Raw genomic sequence first — 22892 nt, 5'->3', positions numbered from 1 at the left:
AGTTTCATGAAAAAAACGTGCAGACATCTGGCCAGAGGCAGGAGGCAGGACATGGAGCATGCTTCCTAGGCCCATATTCCAGCTTGGAGCACTGAGGCCAGGGCCCTGGCGTTGCAGGAAAGATGCATGACTATTTCAAGGCCACCCCGTGACTCAACGGGCCTCCTAGAGGTTTGATCTCAGGATCCCAGGAGGCCTGGCAAACCCAAGCGCCTCGCGTCGAGCTCCCGGGGTCGCCTAGGCAACGGGCGGGCGCCCCGCCCAGGCTCGGAGTTCCGGAGGGGAGGAGGGAGCGAGCCTGCGAGAGGTCTCGCGGGGCTAAGGCCGCTTCCCCCAGCGCCTCCCCCTGACTCCACCCCGCGGAAGTGCCGGCTGACCTGTTCGGCCGCTGATTGGCCTTCACTCTGGGGGCGGAGTCCACAGCAGCGCGGTGCGTACTTCCGGCTGCCGGGTTGACATGAAGAAGCAGCGGCTAGGGCGGCGGTAGCGGTGGCCGCCGAGGCTTGCAGCGGGGCTCCCGGCGGGGTGCGCGACGCGGCCTAGAGCGGCAGACGGCGCGGAAGGCCGAGGAGGGGCGCAGCGGCCGCCCTGGCCCGCCATGGAGATGGAAAAGGAGTTCGAGCAGATCGACAAGGCCGGGAGCTGGGCGGCCATTTACCAGGTGCGGGAGCAAGCCGGAGCGCGGCAGGCCCTTCGCTTAGGCCGCGTGAACCTTCCCCTCCGAACCCCGAGTCCCGTGCTTCCTGTGGGTCTCGACCGGTGCGCCGGCCCTGCTGCGTGAGGATTCAGTCCGACGGCGGCAGAGGCCGGCCCCCTCTCTCTTTGTCCCTCGGGTGGGCCTTCGTCCCTCCCGGATCGCGCCGGCCCCTTGGGTCCCCCACTTACCTCGCATCCTCCAGCCCGGTGACCTCTCCCGCCCGGGGGCGGCGGGTCCGGGCTCTCCGCGCGCACCCCTCGCACCCCGACCCCGCCCCCCTTCCCATCCACTCTTTGTCCCCGGGGGCTGGCGGAACGCCCCCGCCACTTCCTTTTCTAGACGGGACCACCTCAGACTCTTCCTTTGTCTCCCTGGGAGCAAGGGCTACTCCCCCTCCCTCCTCCACGTTTCCTTTCCCCTCGTCTCCGAGTGCTTGGGAGTCCCGAGGGTGACAGTCCCCTTCCCCCTTCCTGTCCATTCATTTCATGGATGTGACTTGGCGATGCCCGTTCCGTGCCGGGCACCGCTCAGGCGCCGGAGGTGGCGCGTACTGAATGAGACCGACCGGACCTCATCCCTCGTGGAGCTCAGAGTCCAGGGGGACAGTCGCACACATGAGCAGATAATTTCGGGTGGTGACAGGTGCTGGGAAGAACACAGCGCGGAAGGGAAGGTGGGCTGCCCCGGAGAAGGGGGTCAGGGCAGGTCTAGCAGGCATCTGCTCCGTGAGCTGGAAGAGGAGCGGCAGCAAGCCAGGCAGGTATCGGGCCCAAGATCCTTCCAGCCAGGAGGCCTGCGGTGCCCGCTGCACTGGGGCCAAAAGGCTGCCACCCTTTCAGGCAGGGACCATGGGAAGTTAGCATGTTTACCGAAATCGCATCTTCCCCCGATGAGCATCTTAATCCTTTGGGGGAGGCTGAGGTGATGGGGTCTGCCGAGTCTTCGTCTACTTGTGGATGCTATGGTGGCGCCTACACGTTAGGAAGGCAGGGTTTCTGACATATCACTAAAGCATCAGATTAACAACACCAAGCGGCCTGCCTTCACCAGCAGCTAAGCCCTCTCGAGAAAATATGTGCTCCTGATTAAATGTCATTGCGGGGGTTGTGAGGACTCACCAAAACCACACTCCATGTTTTAAATAAACGGTGCACAGAATAGAGAGATGTTGTTACTTGTGTAAAGGGAGAAGGCAGTGTATTCCGTTTCCAGCTTATAGGTCCAAAAGGCAAATTGTGAGATCCATCAGCCGGTAGTATTAAAGTCTATTTTGAGCTCCACTTAAAAAGGAAAGAAAGCTTTAAGCAATTCTTTGGTATGCTTGACTAACAAAGCCTTTTTTTTTTTTTTTTTTTTGGCATGCTTGGTTTCATGTCGATTTGCATCAAGCTTATCTGACAGGGTTACTTTTACTTAGACTATAAAGTATATTAGTTATTGATAAATATATACTGTTTGTATCCATTGCCTAGTCTCTCTGAAGTAATTGAGTGAATTTCACTAGCGGCTTTGAGAATGTGTAGACGTGCTGTCTATGTCAGATTTAATGCAGTGGAATCTAAAGTGGTTCTTAATGAAAAAATGGTTCCTCTGAAGTGTTGGACATTATGATATGCCCGTCACAAGTGGAGGTGGCCTCCACGAAGCATTGGGGAAAATCTATTATACCGGAACTGAGTTGGCAACAACAAATTCATATTCTAAAAACTCATATTCTAAAAGAATTTGGTTTCTTACTGTTTTAGGCCAGAGCTTGGAGCGTGTTCGTCTTTAATTTCCCTCCTTGTTCTTAAGTTTCTCTACCATATTTGAACTCCAAGACTCAGTCAAGATTTGCAGTATGTCGAGATTCCCTTAATGGATTGCCACGTCCCTGGAGGTGGTTTCTTTTGACATTAGAGAGTTGTCCATTATGGGCTTTCTCACCTCCACTGTACAGGTATTTTTGTTTTCTAACACTGAAGTCAGAAACTCTTCTCCTTTTTGAGTTGAAAAGTGGCTCTTTATTGGGCATTGTGTCATTTTTAAAAACATAGAGTTTAGATGACCTTGAGTTGAAAGTGGCACATTTCCCAAAGTGTGTGTCAATTTACCGAAACCATTCTTTCTCAGGAATTCAAAGAAATGTATTTCAAGTTGGAAGAAAATGGAAGCTAAAAAAAAATTAACAATTTATAGCATGTCACGATGAGGACAGCCTTATACAAAGTCATTTAAAGCTTGCTTAGTCTATTGTGATTAGAAAAATATAATTCCTGCTTAAAATTTTGTAAACAAGGCAGTGCAGTTATTTCTTATGACACTAACTTCTTTTCTAACTAGAACAAACAGATGCAGAAACTTGGCAACAATTGGGCAATGAACAAAGGGTAAAGTAGACTTGAATGCTGAGGAATGTGGTAGCTTAGAAAACAAAGGTGTCAGGCAAAGATTCTATGTAAGCTTAATCTGATAACGTGAGCATAACTGTTTTTAATTGTTAGAGCTAATAAATAGCATAGGTACTGATGAGCATTTAGGTTTATAAAAAAGTCAGCTTTGATAGCACATGTAGATGGGTTTAAAAATTGTTCCCTATCATTTAAATGAATGCGTGTCTGATTTGAAAAGTGGAAGTAATACTAGTGAGCTTAGAGTTTGAGTTGGCCTGGCTGTCTAAGAGGAGACAGAACACAGATGGGGAAAAGGGATTGGTTTTTGGAGCTAGAATGAAGAGAAAACAGAACTTGAAGTAATGAAAATAGCTGATAAGCTGCCCTCCATCAGTAGTTTAAGGTTGGGGTCAGGTGTTTTGCTCTTTCTCTCATCTTTAAATTTTTTGATTCTCTGACACTGTTCATTACCTTTAAATGTGAATGATTTGATTGTTTCATATAAAGGAGATTGCCACCGTAGCTTGTGACTTTAAGACAAGATTTATTCCATGTTAGAGGCCGGCTTTGTAAAATGGGCCACTCTTCCAAATGACTTGTTTTTATAGCTGCTTTCATTATGAAATATGATCTAATGCATATCTAGGTTAAAACCATGTTATAACAATAGTTCACTAAAATTCTTCACTGCTGTATACAGTTTATGGTTTTATAATCCAAGAAGATGAATATTAAAATTTCCTAATAATGTTTATTTAAATACCAGTCTCTTCAGAGAAAGACTTTGTTTTGTGAAGAGGAGACAGATCTATACACTATGACTCACTTCACTTAAAAAAAAAAAGACAAACGGAAATGACATGGAGAGATTGGGAAGTTCTAGTCATCTTGAGTGACCCATTAGCTCTAAATGTGCTTGGTTAGCCCTGGTTTTAGTGAACTAAATTTAGGTGTCTGATCTCCACTTTGGAAATGGTGTAAAGACCTTTGTAATTGTTGGGGCTCATATTAAATTAACTGGGAGCACAAGGAGAAATAGTGGAGGGAACTTTCTGCTATTATTTGTTTGACATCACTGGCATATTTATAGGAATACTTTGGTACTTTTGGGAGTACATAAGCAGGTCAGCTGGGGGATAATGGTAATGCAAATGATCTTCAGTTGCCAATTACCTGCAGTTTGCATTTTAGCATGAATAGCTCCCGAAAACCTCTAAAAATACCTGGTATTGAATAATGTGTTGAATGTACTAGTATACTGAATTTCATGATAGAAATGAATATGAAATTTCCTGTAGGGGTTTTTTCAGAGTATAAACTGTTGGAATAATGACTGTGCCTTTTCTTTTCCTTTTTTTTTTTTTTTTTTTTGGTATTGTCTGTTTTCTTATCTCTTAGGATGCAGAAACTTTGTCCTATGATGTGCTTTTAATTGCAGGTACTTTTTCTTAAGCCTACCTGAACCCATATGTATTTTGCGCACACTGACATTCCTCCCTGCAGTGTTTGTGTTCATATGTTCATGGTAACCAACTAATACTGACAGATAGGCTGGGCATGTTTCTTGCTACTGCCCGTGTTGGAAAATGGGAAGTCTAGCTGGGTCATTGTTTCCAAGACAGTGTAGTTTGGTATCAGGCACTTGGTGTGTTTTCAGTCTCCAGTGAGTGCTAGGGATTTGGACTAGTTCTTGATTCCCCCTACCATATATTGTTGATTGGTCACCATAGCATTCTTTCTACCACCCCAGTGGTCTAGGTTCTTAAATCTATAATAAAAAAGTGTAATATGCAAATCGACCGAACAGCCAAACAACGGAACAACTATCCGGACGCCCTTCCAGACAACCTTCTGGAGGAAGCCAGGGTTGTCTGCATGAATTTTGTGCATCGGGCCTCTAGTTTTGCCTATAATACTATAGTCATTTGTAGTTGCACACTAGAAACAAGTGAGACCAGTTACATATTATTATGGTCCCTTAAAGTCTCTCCATATCTCCTCCTACCCCACCATGTATATTCTTCACATTATCACTGGTAATTGTGTTAAAAACAGACCTGAGTTAGGTCACTCTGTTTAATTACTTCTAGTGCTTTCATAATACCTGTAAGGTCCAAACTCCTTAGAATGGCAGCCAGGTTCCAGCCATCCCCTCCCATGTACCTCTATTCTAACCACACTAGAACATATAGCGTTCTTCAAAATCATCCTTCTCTTTCCTCCTCTATATCTTTGAGTCTGCAGGCCGATGCTCTATCCACTGAGCCAAACCGGTCAGGGCTTTCCTCTATATCTTGGCTCAACACTTTGTGTTGCCTGCCTTTCCCACTCAGATGTGTGCCTCCTCATACTAGATCTTTGTTGTCTCACCTGTGTGTTTCCATACAACTTCATACTTACCTCTTCTGAAGCCTTGCTCTCATGGGAGCTGTTTCTTTAGATCTAGATCTATCTCCTCCAGAGTCCAAGCTTCCTGAGGCCAGCTAGTCCCTCTTTCTCACTCATCTTGGTGTCCTCTGCACCTGGACAAAGTACGTGCCTAACAAATGCTGAATTCAATTGCTTGTCAGCCCTTTGCCAGGCCCCGACAATATAAAGACAAACAATACCTGGTTCTCAACTCCCATTCTAGGGAGAAGGGTGATAGTAGAGGTCAAGATCATCACATTGTGAGCCATGGCCTGATGAGGCAATTTAGTATTGCCCGCTTGGTGACTTGGAAGAAAGGCTTGAATTCATACCCAGTAGAAGTTGATACCACCAGTTTGTCTCACAGGAACTTTAAATTAACAACAAATTTATATTTGGTCTTAATAGAAACTTAATAGAAAGTTTGCAGGTGATACATCTGTCTCTCTAAGAATTGTTGAATTACTCTATCCTCATCACTCTGGACTTGTTTTCACATGCCTTCTAGAAGGGCTTTGCATGTAGTCGGTTTGTAAATGGTTTTTGATTGTGGGATGTAAAATATGGTTCTCCGTAAAGTGACAACCCTACAAAGTCTGCTTTTTTTCCCAAAGTATAAACGGTAAAGGTTAATATTTTTGGCCTTTGATCAAACTACCTTCAGGCCAAGAGAGTAATTTAATCTTTTGCTTTTTCTCTAGTCTTAGCTCTAAAACTAACAGTGCTGAGTGGGTCCTTTCCTTTCTTTGGGCTTCAGTCCCTTCCTTTGTAAAAGTTACCCTGGACTAGCTGATCACCAAGTTCACTTCAAGTAATAAAAGTCTTTAATGTGCTCACAAAGAAAATTTAGTGTTCCTGAAGTGATCCTTGTAAAACATTGTAGTGGGTACTCAGTTTTGTAAAGTGGGTGGGTATCAGTGGGTACAGTTAGGCTCAAAAATTTATAGGAGTTTTGTGAGTCTAGCTAAGGACTCAAAAGAATTTACTATTTTCCCCCCAAGAGGTATTAAATTAAACATTCTTAATAAGTAGGGTTCATTTGATTTAGTAATGTGGGAAAATGAGTAGCCCTGACACATGAGTTATTTTTCCTCTTAAGTAGCAATTGGGTGGTTTTTCCTGTAAAAGATAGAGGAACTGATTCTTGAGAATTTACGAAAGATTCAACCCAAGCTAGGTACTTGAAGAGTAGCTGCCCTTTATGTTGTAATTTTTTAAATAAACCAACATCTGGTCTAACTTCATTTGAATAGTGTGATAGTTTACATATCTGCCATGTTTGAGAAGAAAGTACCTAAGTCTCCAGCATTTTAGAAATAATGCTTTACTTTGTGTAGAAGTGGGCTTCCAGCTCCTGCCCTCTCCCTTTTCAAGGCAGCTTGACATAATCATGAGTCTCTGACATTTTGTTAATTTTGAATGTCTGAAAACTAGAAACAAGACCATTTCACGTGGTCCCTCCAAATGTAAATAGCCAAAGAAGAGTTTAGTGCCCCCTCCCCTGCCCCCAAATCAGTTGATCTTTGGGATGTGGTACAAGTCACACTGCAGACAAAGTAATAACTACTGATATATGATTTTTAGCCTTTTTTTTTAAGTGACATGCTTCAGTTAGCAGTTCTGAATGCTTGTTTCTACCAAGGCAATGAAGTTTTACAGTACATCATGGTGCTTAGAATCGGTGCTTCCAGAAGCTCTTTAGTATGGACACAAAAAGTAAACATGGCTTATTAGCAAAGTGATGCTTGAGGCCTGCATTTTCTTTGGAGAATATGTGTATTCCCTGCTACTATTAATCTAGTACTGTGCCAGGAAATTCTAAATCCTTACTGAGGCTTAACCACTGTTGATGGAAACCTTTGGGCCCATGTGTTCTGTGTCCTGGCTGGGCTTCTTTTTTACTGCAGAAGTTTCTTTCCAAAGACTGAGTGAGGCAGGTTTTCTTTACAGATGAACACAGCCGCCTCTGTGTTTGTGGCTTTTGTGGGTGAGCGACACCACTTGCAAAGATAAGATGAGTATAGCCAAGCTAGGTTTCCCAAAGTGTATTTAAAAATTTATTAGTTAGTGATTAGAGAAGGAAAACTTTTCCTTATCTCTGTTATGAAACATCCCTCCCCTTTTATTCTTTCTTCATGGATCTTATTGGTGCTTCTCTTCCTTTTGAAAAATATCATTTAAAAATTGCCATGCTGAGTTCCAGCAAACAGCTTAGCTAGTTTTTATTCTGATGAGTACTGATGAACTCGAGGATTGTATACTATTGTGAATTTCTTACAGGGAAGTGGACATCAAGTAATTATTCCAGAGAGTTGGAGTTCTCTTAAGAATCTGGGCTTACTAAAGAATGTCTGCAAATGAAATCAATTCTGAATATAACTTAATTCAAGAGAACAGACAGGCAAGCTACATTTAGCATATATGGTAAATTAGCTTTACATTCCTTGATGGTTAAACGTTGATCACTGTTAGATTTATCCCTTTCAGATTTCGTGCTGCCTCACTATTCAAATAGGGTTTAGTTTGCTTCTGCAAGGATGAAGGCAAAGGATGCCTTCACAAATATTTGTAGGGCTCCCTTTTGCACAGAAAGAAGGGGCCTCTGAGAAGATATCCAATGGTCTTTTTGTGGGGGAGGATACTTTGTTCCCTGTTTTTTTGTTGAGATTGTTTTGCTTCATTGTTTTTACCCTGATTTGGGCTGTATTTTAAGAGCATCTTAGAGGTAAGAGCATTATTATTCTCCACCACCTGGACACCACCTCTCTGTTGACAGGGTCTTTAGGATTGTCTTTGGAGGTGGGCTGAAACAGAATGGTGCAAGATCAGAAAGTTGCATTAAGCCACCACATTTCTGGAGCAACCCCAGTACACTAGGTGATTTAGCCACACATAAGGATCAGCTGGTCCACATCGCTTGACTATTCCTCAGGAATCCACATCCTGGGATGTGGGTTCCCAAGGAATGGGTCCTTTATGTAATTATCGTGGTACCATTTCTAAGTATATTTAAATAGTCCTCATGTCCTACTACAGTTTTCTTGATATACCCTAGGAATATTAGTGTCATTAGCAGTGTTTTATTTCATCTGTTCTTGCCACAAATAACTATCCAGGTCCGCTATTTCCCCTTATTTTTCTGCCTGCTAATAAAAATGCTTTTGAGAGTTTGAGTAACAATATTGAAGAAACGACAGTGGCAGCTGGTAGCTTCTGTACTCTACTTCAGCAATTGTTTCCATCTTTTGGGAGCTTGAATCCCCTCCCCCCCACCCCCCCTCACCCAACTTATGAAAACATAGTTGTCATGCAGAGAGAATCACTGTAAAAGTAGTTGACGTTGAATAAACTCATTACCTTTTTTTTTTCATGAATGCATATTTGTCAACTAAACTTCCTTTTGCAACTTGTTCCACTACTTGATGACAACAAGCTTTTGTGTTTCCCAACAGTCTTGGTTCGTTGGAAGATGTTGCTTTTGAAAATAGAAAATAAATGACTGTAGGAGAAGAAGGCAAGCTTTGGTTTGAAGTAGGAGTCTGGTATGTCCCTAGTGCTCAGTGTAAAGCACAGCTGGAGATGGGTGTGGTCCATCATCTGAAATTTCCTATCTTCAGTTTGAGGAGGTGGTTACCATTCTAACCACTGAATAACTGCACGGTACATGCTGTTTTATTCACAGGGCAAAACTTCGCATTAATGGTTTCCCTTGCACTTACCTTCAAATTAATAAAATGTCATTTTTTGGGTAATGTTTACATGCCAGGTCCATTTTAGAAGGAAGAAAGGATACAGTTGAAGTTAAAGGATTAAATTGGCACCACACCTTTAGTTTTGTAAATGTCTTTAGTGTTTGATTTTTTAGGTTGATCATAAGGAAGTGATAAGTATGTTAGGTTATTTGTGGTTTGAGCTAATTTTAGTCTCCTATTCTCAGCTTGCTTTATATCCTTTGATATTAAAACATGCTTTCTAGAAAGACAAATTTTGAATGTAGGACACAATCTATATTCTCTACTTGGGCTACATTTCAAAAAATACTTCTCGGTTCTTTGGAAGTTGGACAGTTTGACAATCATTGACTCCTTTGCTTAGTATCTCTACTTTCCCAGCAAATAAAGTAGATTCTTTCATAGAAGTTTGGAACTCTTGTTCCAAGCTAGTGGCTAGAAGGGCATAGTTGATATTAGAGGATTTAAAAAAGATTCCAACCAACATGAGATGTATCGAAGCAAGGCTTTGATTGTGTAGGAAACCTTCCTTACCCTGTCCCCTTAGGTGGTAGAGCCTTTTGCTCCTAAAGGCTGAGGTTTGTGTCTGTTTGCAGTACTGATTATTGGTTTCACACAGAACAGTTTTGTTTCAAAACTACATGTAGTCCACAGCTGCCCTGCTACCCTTAACCAACCACCTCAAACATACATGCCTCCAGGGACTTGTGAGGTAATGGAAAAAGAAGACTGGGGCTTCTGAGTCTGCCTTTGACTGTTGTGGGACCTGGAAGGTGTTCCATGCAGGATCTGTAAAATGTGGTGATTGGACCAGACAGCCTGATAACGTGATTTAGATCTAACATTCTGCATCTACATGGTCACACAAGGAGTCAGGAAAGGGGGCAATCTTTTTGGAAAAAATTGGGCCTTCATGTCGGACAAACTGGATTTGGATGTTCTGTGATCCTCATTATTTAAAAGTGGGGCAGAACTTTAAAATTTCATATTAACTCAAATTAAAACTTTAAAATATCCATTATTATGTTCTTAAAAAATAATAAAACACTCGGTGAAGGCATAAATCAGATTATTTTATAAAATTACCAAATGCCACACTGATGAATGCTGTTCCCTTTGAAATTTTTCTCATGTCTAAAGGGGATTATTGGGTTTTGTAATTGGTTAAAAAAAAAAACACTCATGAAAAAGAGAAATGCACAGTCTGATCTATGTCCTGCCCTCATTCGTAATAAAACTCAATAATAGCTAACATTTATTGAATTCTGTTATGTGCCCTAGGCACTGTGCAAAGTGCTTTGCATGCAGTACCATTTATTATACACCATAAATTGGTCTTTAATAGCAGGAAATGTTTTAGGAGGACAATTAGGTGTCAGAGCTTGGATGTTCTTCTCTGCCTGAGGTCTTCCGTGTCCTGAAGCCAGCTTTACATGCTTACTCTGATACACAACTGCACAGAGAGAAGAGGAATTGTGCGAAGACTCCCTGATTTTTAATACAAAGGGATAGTTTGTAGATTTTGACCTTTGCCCAGGTTTCTGACCTCTTACCTAGATACCACAAATTGGCCACCCACAGTCATATTTTGCTTGGTTCACATAGTGTTTTAGCAAAAATAGGAATTGAAGTTTTTATCATTGTTTATAAATCAGGAGAAATAGCACAAAAACCTGGCCTTCTGGCTCCTCTTGAAAAACCTGAAAGCCACATTGTCTGGGCCCCCCTTGGCAGTCGTCTGCTGAATTGGGGACATTGCTCCTGCTGGACACACTCGTGTGTTTAGTTCACAGTCCATGTGAGACACACTGTCCTCACTTATGTGTGCTACCCAGCCTTTGGACACACTTCAGTTTGCATCCTATACTGAGTTTCTTCTTGGAGTTTGATATTAATGTTAGATTTAAGATATTTTAAGCCCTAGCCCAGTGGTGGGCAAACTGCGGCTCGCAAACCACATGAGGCTCTTTGGCCCCTTGAGTGTGGCTCTTCCACAAAATACCACGTGCGGGCGCGCACGTACAGTGTGATTGAAACTTCGTGGCCCATGTGCAGAAGTCGGTGACACGCAAACTCATTTTTGTGGTTGATTTTTCTTTGTTAAATGGCATTTAAATATATAAAATAAATATCAAAAATATAAGTCTTTGTTTTATTATGGTTGCAAATATCAAAAAATTTCTATATGTGACATGGCACCAGAGTTAAGTTAGGGTTTTTCAAAATGCTGACACACCAAGCTCAAAAGGTTCGCCATCCCTGGCCTAGATGCTTCTTTCCTTCCTACCCTTCCCCTTTCTTTTTTCATCCTTAGACCCCTTCTGCTATTTTGAGGAAGTTGGAAGCTTCGACCATTTTTTTCCACCATTGGCAGCTGAGTGTGACTGTATTTTTATACCATGTTCAGTTATTTCCATGAACAATTTTTTTTTAACCCTCACCTGAGGATATTTTTTCCATTGATTTTTTTTTTTTGAGAGAGAGAGATAGAGAGAGAGAGAGAGAGAGAAACATTGATGTGAGAGAGACACATTGATTGTTTGCCTCCCCCACATGCCCTGACTGGGGCTGGGGATTGAGCCTGCAGCTGAGATACGTTCTCTTAACTGGGAATCGAACTCATGACCATTAGGTCCATGGGCCAACACTCCAGCCACTGAGCCAAACCGGCCAGGCTGAACTATTTTTGATGACCAGCTTGGAAATTAAATTGAGTGGTCCCTATGGAAATTGGTAAAAAGGAATGACATATGCTTGCACTGAGAAATCTAATTAGTAGTGTTTTTAATGACTTGCTGTTGTGATTAGGAATGATACTGTTTATCATCTGTCTCAGCTCATGATTAGATAATTTTTCTACCTTACCTCTTCAGTCGGGTGAAATAAATGATAGCTATGATAAAAGTAAAATAAAGATATAGGTTACAAAGAACATGTGTTGTTAAAAGTCTTTATTGCTGTTTAGCAATAGAAATGTATATTATGTTGTAGGACATGCTTTTTCTTTGATCCTTCTTGAACATATATTATTTCATAAGGGTATGTTGTATATGACAAATTAGAACAAGCAATAAATAGTTAAGGAAGATTATTGATCATTATAAAACAATCAAGGTGTTTGTTCCAAGTTTGCACCTTCCTCCCAAAAGCTGAATCTCAAAAGGACAAAACCAGCTTGGTGTTCTAGCATTCCTGAACCAGGTGACATGATGGTATAGCCACTTTATATTTTTTTGTATATGTGAAATTAAAATCTAACTGAAGACCAACTACTCCATGAAATGAAGCTTTTCATCTATCCTTCGTTTCCTTTTCTATCCTAGATTATAAGCTCCTTGCAGGCAGAGTCCATTCAGTTACTCAGCAGATACATAAGCAGCTACTAGGTGCCAGGCTCTGTGCCAGATAGTGAGGAGAAGTGATGAACAAGATTTGGTCCTTGTCCTTAAGAATCCTAATACTTAACTAGAGGCCTGGTGCACCAGTTTGTGCATGGGTGGGGTTTGGTCGGCCCGCCCTGATGGGGGCCCATCAGGCGAGCCAGCGGGGGGGAGGGGCCACAGGCAGTTGGCCGGCTGACCCCAGCCACGATCAGGGTGTTGGGGGCCAATCAGGGAAGGGGTGATCAGGCCTGGATGTGGCCAGTTGGCTGCCGCAGTGTGCGTCATAGCCACTGATTATTCTGGTCATTCCGTTTTTCTTGTCGTTGGGCTTATATACATATATATCGATAGTCCAGTCAGCAAACGGGCCGAGTAGAGACAATCCCAGTTCAGAATGTTAAGATCACTCATAGCCTTAGGTTCCAGGTCTTGTGGGGACACTCAGGAAGAAGTAGCTTATTGGGATTGGGAGCAGGAAAAACAGACAGAGGACTGATTACGTAAGGATAGTCTATATAGTAGCATCTAAGTGAAGATTTCAAGGGCAAGTAGGTGGAAGCTCCATATGTTCTCCACATCCCTAATCTGGGGCTTGTTTTTTGTCCTCTGTTCATATAAAATGTTTTGTTACTTAAGCTTGAAAGCATAGAAGCATATTTAATTTTCTTCCTCTTAGGTCTTAATCCTCCTCCTCCCATTCCTTTACCCCCTGCCCCCCCAATTCATATGCTTTCTCTCTCTCTCTCTCTCTCTCTCTCTCTCTCTCTCTCTCCCTCTCTCTCCCTCCCCCTCCCTCTCTTTCTCCCTACCTTCCTCCCTCCCTCTCTACACACACACACACACACACACACACACACACACACACACACACACACTCTAGAGGCCCGGTGCACAAAATTTCATGCGGGGGAGGGGTGTGGAGGGGGGTCCCTCAGCCCGGCCTGCATCCTCTTGCAGTCTGGGACCAGTCGCTCCTTACCACCTGCCTGCAGCAGAGGCGGGAGAGGCTCCTGCCACCACTGCTACACTCACCAGCCGTGAGCCCGACTTCTGGCTGAGCAGCGCTACCCCTGTGGGAGCACACTGACCACCAGGGGCAGCTCCTGTGTTGAGCATCTGCCCCCTGGTGGTCAGTGTGCATCATAGCAACCGGTCGTTTCACTGTTCGGTTGATTTGCATATTAGGGTTTTATTATATAGGATGGGTGGGCAAAAGTAGTGCTACAGTAGTGAGTACACAAAACACAGAGTTTATTCTTGTATTATTATTTATTAGTTATTGTATTATTTTCTAGATGAACAGCTGTAACCCTACTTTTCCCACTGCCATATATATGTATATTGTTTCCCCTCTCTCTGTTCTTTTCTATTTCCTCTGCCATTACTTCTCACCTTGATTGTGATAATGACCTCTGAACTGTTCTAATAGGGTGACCCAGTGAAGGTTACATTGTGGCATTGACCTCATACCACAAGTAGTGAAGTAATCTGTGTAGGTGTCTTCTCCAGGATGATGTTTGTATTCTGGTAAGTTGTATAGCCCTAAAGCACCAACAAAGGTGTGTTGTACTTAGTAGGTAGGTTGTGCAGTATTCATTACAATGAACTGATAACTTCTGTGTAAGGAGTTTTATTTTTCTTACCTAAGTATATTTGCAGACACTTAGTCTGTTCAAAAAGCAGATGTACAATATATTTAATATGCAAAGTACCTTATTTTGTGGTGGTTGTTAATCCTCACCTGAGGATATTTTTTCATTTGCTTTTCAGAGAGAGTGGAAGGGAGGGAAGAAGCGGAGAGGGAGGGTAAGAGGAGGGAGGGGAAAAGAGAGTGTGTGTGTGTGAGAGAGAGAGAGAGAGAGAGAGAGAGCGAGCATTGATGTGAGAGAGACACCTTGATTGGTTGCCTCCCGCATACACTCCAACTTGAGACAGGGAGCAAATCCTAAACCCAGGTACATGCCCTTGCCCGGGAATCGAACCTCGACTGTTTCATGCGACTCTTCAATGCATAGTCTGACCCTCCTACCATTGAGCAACACTGGCCAGGGCAGCAAAGTCTCTTTAAAAAGGATCTTTAAGTATAAGACTGACTCACTAAGAATAAATTGAAAATATGTAGCTAGCCCCCTGATTTGCAGCTGACACTATGAGAATAAAGATCTCATTTATTCATTGTGAATTTTAAAAGATATTTTTAATGATATTGTCTGGTTTATCCCATTATGTGGTCTATTTATTAGCAGTTCTTCATACACAGATGGCTTTGTTTGAGTGATTCTTTCAAGTTAAGTACCTTGTAAAATAAGTTTACTGACAGCCTACTTTTAATGCCTAAGTGATAGTCTTTAAGTTTCAGGCATTTTAATATTTTGGATGTGATTACAAATTCTGAGACTTTATGATTGATTTAAATACAAAATTATCAACTTGAGAATTCTAATGATTTACTAATTATTGCTTGTTTTCCATTCATATATTTACTAAACTCTTTGCTTGTCATGTAGAAGCAGACAGGATTAGTTATCTGCAAACAATTAAAGTTGTGAAACATCTCTTTTTTCCTTCTGCTAAGTCTGGCTATAAAGGTTATGTGTGGAAGTGGTCATGAGCTTGACAATTAAAAAAATAATTGTCAATTATTTCTAGTCATTAAAGACTTGAAAAGGGGAGGGTTTTCCTTACAATGGATGACAAAATAGAATAAAAGAAGCTTTGACTATTTTTCTTTTAATGGTGGGGTGATGATTAAGTGTGGGTTTTTTCTTGCTAGTTTTATTTTGGAGTCATTTACATGTCACTAAGTAGATGCAATAGAACACACATAGCAGAAGTAGACAGATTCACTAAAACATAGCCATTAAATGGCCAAAATATTGCAGGGGAAAGCAATTGTTTTTAAGACACAGTAAGTAAGAAAGAATTATAAAAAGACATCCTTTATAGAAAAGAAGTCCATACTCTGGATAGGACCTAGTTCATCGATTACACTTTTGTCTTCAAATTTGCTGAAGAAGTAAAACACTTGGGGTTGGAGGGGGAAAGGATGTGAGTGTGTGTATACATCATAGAGAGGATTCAGCAAGATTTTCTAGTCAGTAAATTGCCATATTTGGGAATTTTTAATACCTTGTCTATATTAAGTGGGCCCCTGTTTCCAGGCTGCTGTCACCCCTGGGCCATGTCATGTTCATTAGGGCAGCCGACCCTATACCCTCACCTTACCCCCTGGGAACTTCAAATTTATTTTCTTCTGCCATCTCCTTCCCATAGGCATGACCCAGCTTGGGATCTTTTCTACCTTTGACAGATCATTGGGCTCAGCCCTTCCGCTCTTCAATCACGGCCTGCTGTGCTTCCACATGCCCTCACTCAGTTACTTCTACTCTGAGTTTTTCTTCTGCATCCAGATTTCCAGCTGCTCCTCTCACCTTATGCAGCTAAGACCAGTCAGTCACTTGAAATCTGCTTCTCCAACACTCCTAGTCCTTTTGCACATCTTCTAGCCGTCGGCATACTTGACCAACTCTAGCTCTGGACCAGGCCAGCCACCTGCCTTTCTCTCCCTGGGGCCAGGCCTCTAAGTGCTGCTGGAGAAAATCTACTACTTTGTAGATTGAGCCACTAGAAATCCAGTCTCTAACCTCAGATCTTTCTCCCTCAGTTCTGACCATCATATCAAAAGCTTACCTTCCATCCTTTCTGCCTCATTTCTCTCACAAAGAAAAAGGAGCCATTGTTCCTGTCTAAGGCAAACCTTATATCTGTGCTCTTAACACCTTCCTAGCTCACCCGCTCAACGCATCAAGTCACAGTTTAGAGACTCTTTCAGGTATGTATCCTTAGCCCTCCCTGTCTGTTGCCAGTTTACTTGGACCATTTAAGTATTCCCTGAAGCCACTGCTGTATGCTCTCCTTCTCTAGTTGAAATGTTTGAAGTAAATAGGTCACTGTGTTCATTGGTCACCTTCCTGTCATTCCTCACCTAAGGAAGTTAGTTAGGCTCCACCCTATCAAGTCGCTAAAATAATTTCTTGACTGATCACTGTTAGCTTCCTTGTTGCTTATCCACTGGATATTTTGCATCCTTATCATAGCACTACTTAACATGGTTGACCTCTGCTTCTTAAATGTTATTTAATCCCAGTTCCATAACTCTCTTTTTTTTCCTTTTCTTCCTTTTATATATTCTCTTTTGCTAGCTAGTCCTGAATCTCACTTTACTGGGGGAGCTCCTCAAGGGTCTCCCCACGCTGCTCTTTTCCTCTGACTGTTCTTCCTCAGCTGTCTTATTTATTCACCCACAAAGTAGTAGTGGCCCTTGAATTCAGAGCGTGCACATACACATTCCTGCACTCTGGTACAGCTTGCAAAGGCACTTTTAGCCTGGCTGGTGTGGCTCAGTGACTGAGCATTGATCCATGAACCAGGAGGTCACCATTCCATTACCACCCAGGGCACAGGCCTGGGTTGTGGGCTCGATCCCCAGCAGGGGGCGTGCAGGAGGCAGCCGATAGGTGTTTCTTTCTCATCGGTGTTTCTATCTCTTCTTCCCTTCCTCTCTCTAAAATCAATAAAAACATTTTTTTTTTTTTTTAAAGAGGCCCTTTTAGTTCCTGAAATGGCAGTGCTCTCCGTCTCTTACAGAGCCTTTGCATATGCCTTTCCTCTGCCTGGAACAGTTTACCTTGCTAATTCTCATTCTTCTCCTAGTCACATCTTAGGCAACCTTTTTGAGAATAATTTCTCTGATTTCCCTTTTTCCCAGGTTCAGGGTAGCTGCCTAGAATCTTCTTGGTCCTCCAGTGGCTCCTGTACTTCCCCCTTTCATAGCACTTTGTGTGATTATACTGTAATTAAATCCATTGTTCTCTAATAACCTGTTTACTTATCTGTTGCCAAGTAACCATCAAGTTTTAGAAGGGGCAAGACTGCTTTCATTTCAGTCATTTGTATCTCTGAGTAAGCAGTATACTAGTAAGTGCCTAGCATATAGAAAGGACCTAATATTTCTTATATGAAGAGAGGAGCTATACTATTTAGAAGGTTCATGAATTGGAAACTGATGATCAGGTTTATATATTGTGTGAACCATGTGATACACCATCAATTTAGCACACACTTAGTTTTCTCATTTGTCCTTTGTATTATTTTTTTCTATGTGGTATACCTTCCCAGTGAGATTAGAAGCCCCTTCTGAGCAAGAACTGTGTGTGATTCTTGGTGTATCCCTCAGGGTGCCTGTATGTAGTCAGACTTTATTTCAGGAGCCTAACCCCAGATATATGTGATGGAACTAAGTCTCATCTATAATCCATCCTTGTCTTCCCCAGCTGGTCCTGTCTCTGTGCCATGCACAAACCATGCCACTCTGGAGGGGCAATTTCCCTGTGGTTTCCTAGCTCTTGTGTTCCAGTATACTGGCCAAGTATGAGAGAGTCAGTGGTATGAGAGTCTTTTTTGTTCAAACTTCATAGGTTTGGTAGTTAGGACTGACCAATGCTAACAGGAAATAGAGGCATTTATTTAAAGCCAGAGAGTTGTCAACTTGCAGGAAGCAAAAGCTCTTGTTAGCATATGATTTTGTGGTTGGTTTGGTGGTCCTCTCTAAAAGTGAAGAACCAGACAAGAATGGGGGAGCATGTTTGGGCTCTAAAGGTAGTCTTTTTTCCTAATTTGCCTTTAGAGTTTCATTTGTTTGTAATTTCCTGAGATTTTGAAAAAGGTTGCCAAAAAGCTCACAGGAGAAAAAAAAAATCTGGCCAGGTGAATCATTTGCATCTGAAACAAAACGTTTGTTTTTAACTTTTTTCCTTAACATATTATCCTTGATACAGGATAATAATTGAAGATTATTCAATTATTTGTGGATTTCAACTTTTCCCTCATCTTCTGGATCTTACGAAATAAGTGCTTTTTGAACGGAGAAGAGGAGGAGAAGGAAAAATAAATGTAAAAACCTTGTTCTTGCCTTGGCAAGCTTGGCCTTACATGTTGGAGTGGAATGACATGTCTAGTCTGGTGAAGAAGGGATATTTAGGGTTGGTTTGGCTTCTTATTCTATTTGATTTTTCTTTTTAGGTTTGTCTTTTAAACTGGAGTTTTTATGTGAATGTATCTGAATTTAGAATAAAAGCACTTAAGTCACAATTTGCAGAGCACTTTTCTGTTACTTATTTTAAAGACAAATCATTGTGGTAAATGACTTGGGGCAAAGATTGTTTTTCAAAAGAACTGAGACCCAGCATGATGAAGTGGTCCCCGGGCAGACCTGCTACTGGAAGGGAATCCTTTTCCTCCTGGTCCAGTGTACTTTCCTCCAGATGTGCTGCTTTCCTGACGTCCTGGGATCGCCTTTCATCAGGGTAACTGAGTTTAAGCGGAATAGACATTTTATGTCAGAGCAATGGTTCTGAATCCTCAGTGTTACTTACTGAGATCATTTAAACATAAAAATGCCTTTTAACAAGATTGAAGGCCAGAGCTAGGAGCAGTTGAGAATGAAGTAGAAATAAAGCTTGAAAGATAGGGTTGTCGGCCAGAGTCTTAGAAAAGATGTTGAAGAAAGTGTGAGAAGCCATAAGCATTTGTATTCCAGTGTGTTGGGTTCAGACATATGTGTTGCAGTCTGTTACTGAGCTCCCACTCACAATCATACTCTAGTCTTGTTTTCCCCCTTCCTTACTTTCCCTCCTTAATACCCTCCCCCCATGGTTACCACAACCACCACTAGCAATTACCCACATGCTGGATCTTGGGGCTACTTCCCAATAAGGACACGGGGTATGTGGTGTTGGCTATAGACATGGCAAACAAACTCTGTGGCTTCCCTCCCTGTGTGCCTCATGACATTTGACAGACTGCAAGCAAGCAGTAAACTGCTTCTGCTGTCTAATCTATCTGTAGTTCATTCCTATTTCTGTATTTAATGGTACATCTGTCCTCTTCCAATGCCAATGAAGAGGATGGATGATAGAATCATATGCTTAAGCAAGTTGGGAGGGATGTTAATAACAGCTGAAAAAGTAACTACAATATCCTGTAAAATTGACATGGTCAGTTTGTGGCAAAATTTTTGTGTTTGTGAGTTTTGTTTTTTTAATATCCCCATATAGTTCTTTTAAATCCATAGGTTTTGGGTAAAAGCCATGTTAGTCTTATGTGTCATAGAGTGCCTGGCTTGTGATGCTCTAAGATTATTATTTAAGAGTGTCTCCTTAAATCTTATTTGGGTCAGTTCACAGGAACAATGTTGAGATGGACTTTTCTGACTGGCATGGAGTCAAAATGGTAACCAAGCATGAGAGTTCAGACAGTCCCTAGTACATAAATGTGTCTCCTTCAGAAGTTTGAAAGTTGGTTTATCTGAGATGCTGAACATATTTTTCTATAGAATCAGTGTTATGAATTGTAGTTAAATTCCAAGCTCGCCTATGGACATATTTAATATGCAGTATACCTGAAGTATTCCTATTAAGATAATAGGAAATTTTCCCATAGAATTACTATATATGATAATGATTACTACATATATTATTAACATTAGATATAGTGGTGATTTTATGAATTTTGGGTTCCATGGGGGAGAGGAGGGGAAGGGGTGGTTATTGACTCCCATGGATTGTGGAGGGAGGATAGATTCCAGGATGCTGGGGGTAGATCAGAGCCGTGAGGAATACGATTAGGCTGGAGTTTCTGGGGCTGGAGAGCATTGACAGCTCCCAGGGACACTTCCTGGGCCTGGCTCTCTCTTTATTACCGTCTTTTGTTTTTTTCCTTGGTTACCTTTTTTTTTCCCTTCTTTTTGCCAGGGTTTTTGCTTCTTGTCTACAACCGAAGATCCTATCAGTCTCCTGTTTTTGAATTAAATATATAATCTTTTAGAGGTTTTCTAAATTAAGTGTTGTGGCAGAGTTAGTTACCACATGTTAATTTTGCAGTGAGGAAATACAAAATTCCAGGTGACTAATCTTTATAAACTGCATATATTTCAGTCGTATTCTCCTTTATTGTGTATCACATTGCAGAAAATAACAGCTTTTATGATTAACATTGCCTTCCTTGGTGATATTTCTTATTTAAGGTTAGTTTTCAGATGAGACCTTTTCATGACAGTACATGAAACCATACGGTGTGCTTCCTTCCTACTTAAACCCTCTAAAACTGTCCACTGCAGTATTTCTTCTGGCAGGAGACTGGATAAACCTGTGGGTTGGTCATCTCTGTGGTTTCTTATGGCTCAGTTCATGCTTCGCATGGTAAAAAAGCTTGGCAACGTAAGGTAGCCATAACACACGGGACCTAGGAGGGCTCTGAACAGCCCGCAGGGCTTGGCTGTGGCAGCTCTGTGAAAAAATTCTTTGTCTCTGGGACTCTTCTCTCCTATAAATATCCCATCCCTCTCCTTGAACCCCCAGGCCCTCAACCGAACACTGCTGAGATGCTGGGGCATTGGGCTTTTAGCTGATGAATATAGCAGGTCTGGAGTATTCCCTTTAGTAGCTTGTGCTTTTAAACCAGCTTGTGGAGAGCTGCAGAGCTGGAGGCTCTGTGCTTGTTCCTATAGAGTTTTTGTCCCTGATTTGACAGCTGCTCTTTCACTTCGCACCAGAAAGGAGCACCCGTGTACACTCACCCACGCCCACCCACGCCCACCCAGAAAGGAAGGTTTGATGTACCACTTCTGAAAGGTTCACTCTGGCGTCATTGTAACCAAGAAGATGGGTCAGGTGGGGCTGGAGGTAAAACTTGGCTGTGTCCCAGAACTATAGATTGTTCCACAAGTGCATTCTGGCATAGTATGATGGAAGTTTCTGGCATATTTTCCCGTAATAGTTATGGACACAGAAGGTCAGGGTGTTGCCTTGCCATAGAAGCTGTCATATGAAACAACTTTCTGTTTTTATTTTATTTTTTTAATTTTTGTTAGAATTTTTATTTGTATGATTTAAACAAGATTTCAAAAGAGAGTTTGTAAATGGCAATTCTGAACAGTTTTCATACTCTTAATATTTCTTTTTTTACTTTATTTTTATTGTTGTACTTTCTGCTTTTAGCAAATTTTATTCAAATGACACTTTAGATTGTCTCTCTAATTTACTGGCAGCTCTTCTGAAAAATATTTTTGCCAGGAAAACACTTAAGTCATTTTTAACCTCTGCAAATACACTACATTTAAAAAAAAATATGTCAGAAATGGGTTACTCATAACATTTTATATATTTACTAATGCATTCTTTTTAAATAAAAATAAGTTTTTACAGACTTTCTCATGCTTTTATTTAGAGGATGTGTTTTGTTATGTAGAGCACTGCTTCATCTTGTCCTGTGAGCTTGATTTTTTAAAACACTAAGCATTTATTTTTGTATTTAGAAATAGATTGAATAATTACAAAATCAGTGGACACTTATGTTTACAAAGCTACATATGTCTATTCTTAGTTGCACTAACTCATAACCTAAAGTAACCTTCAACTCTTTAATTTACTCTTACATATGATTGATTGCCGAGTTCTGCAACTTTATACTTAAAACACAAATCTGAACCTCCTTCTTTTCTTACCCTCTTCCCTTTGTTCTTTTTAAAAAATATGTATTTTTATTGATTTCAGAGAGGGAGAGGGAGAGAGAAATAGAAACATCAATAATGAGAGAGAATCATTGATTGGCTGCCTCCTTCACACCCCCTATTGGGGATCGAGCACGCAACCTGGGCATGTGCCCCTGACCGGAATTGAACCTGGGACCATTCAGTCCGCAGGCTGACATTCTACCCACTGAACCAAACCGGCCAGGGCCCTTGTGTCCTTCAGGCCCCTCTCATCTCTGGCCTTTTATAGTCACCTTCAGCGTCTTCATTTCCATCCTGTCTCTAGCTGGTGAAGAAGTGAAGTCACTGTCCTACTTGAGAATTTCAATGGCTCTGCATTGCTAAGAGTATACTAGTAGTCTCCAGATGCCTTGGCCTCACCTAACACAAGTGCTTAAAAGCAGGTCTAGATAAAGTTGTTCCCTCAACTCTCCAGGCCCAGCTGCCCCAGCCAGCCTGCCCTAAACTCCCACACCTTCATCACATACTCCAGTCTAGGTCCATATTGATGCTGTATCCCGCTGAGCCACCACCATTCACCATCCTTTCAGCTCACAGTTCCCTGCCTCAGTGAAATACATGCCTCTTCACACTGGGCCAATATTTCTATTAAATTTCTTTGTTTTTGAACTATGGAAATATTAATGTGCTTTCTTTATTGATTCTGTGAACACATTAACTTTTCCCTAACTCACCTGAAGAATCCATCTG

The 22892-nt window shown here is 41.8% G+C and overlaps 1 protein-coding gene across 7 annotated transcripts in view; it reads left to right on the top strand.

Moving 5' to 3' along the window:
• Positions 1 to 417: 417 nt before the first annotated feature.
• Positions 418 to 22892, top strand: part of PTPN1 (protein tyrosine phosphatase non-receptor type 1) — a 76459-nt gene continuing 53984 nt past the window's right edge. For 3 of the 7 annotated variants that reach the window (XR_009454005.1, XM_059705318.1, XM_059705322.1), the window contains exon 1: positions 419 to 661. Coding sequence is in view for 5 of the 7 variants with exons in the window: in XM_059705318.1 (XP_059561301.1) it covers positions 599 to 661 (63 nt within the window). In the remaining 2 variants the exon portion in view is untranslated. Of the gene's footprint in view, positions 662 to 18417; positions 18634 to 22892 lie in introns of those variants that run through there. The other 4 variants (XM_059705320.1, XM_059705319.1, XM_059705323.1 and 1 more) reach the window with 4 other exon arrangements.

This window comes from Myotis daubentonii, chromosome 8 (assembly GCF_963259705.1).
Source record: "Myotis daubentonii chromosome 8, mMyoDau2.1, whole genome shotgun sequence".
NCBI classification, from domain to species: domain Eukaryota; kingdom Metazoa; phylum Chordata; class Mammalia; order Chiroptera; family Vespertilionidae; genus Myotis; species Myotis daubentonii.
Note: the sequence above shows the minus strand (reverse complement) of the source record. Positions and strands in the feature narration are given on the sequence as shown.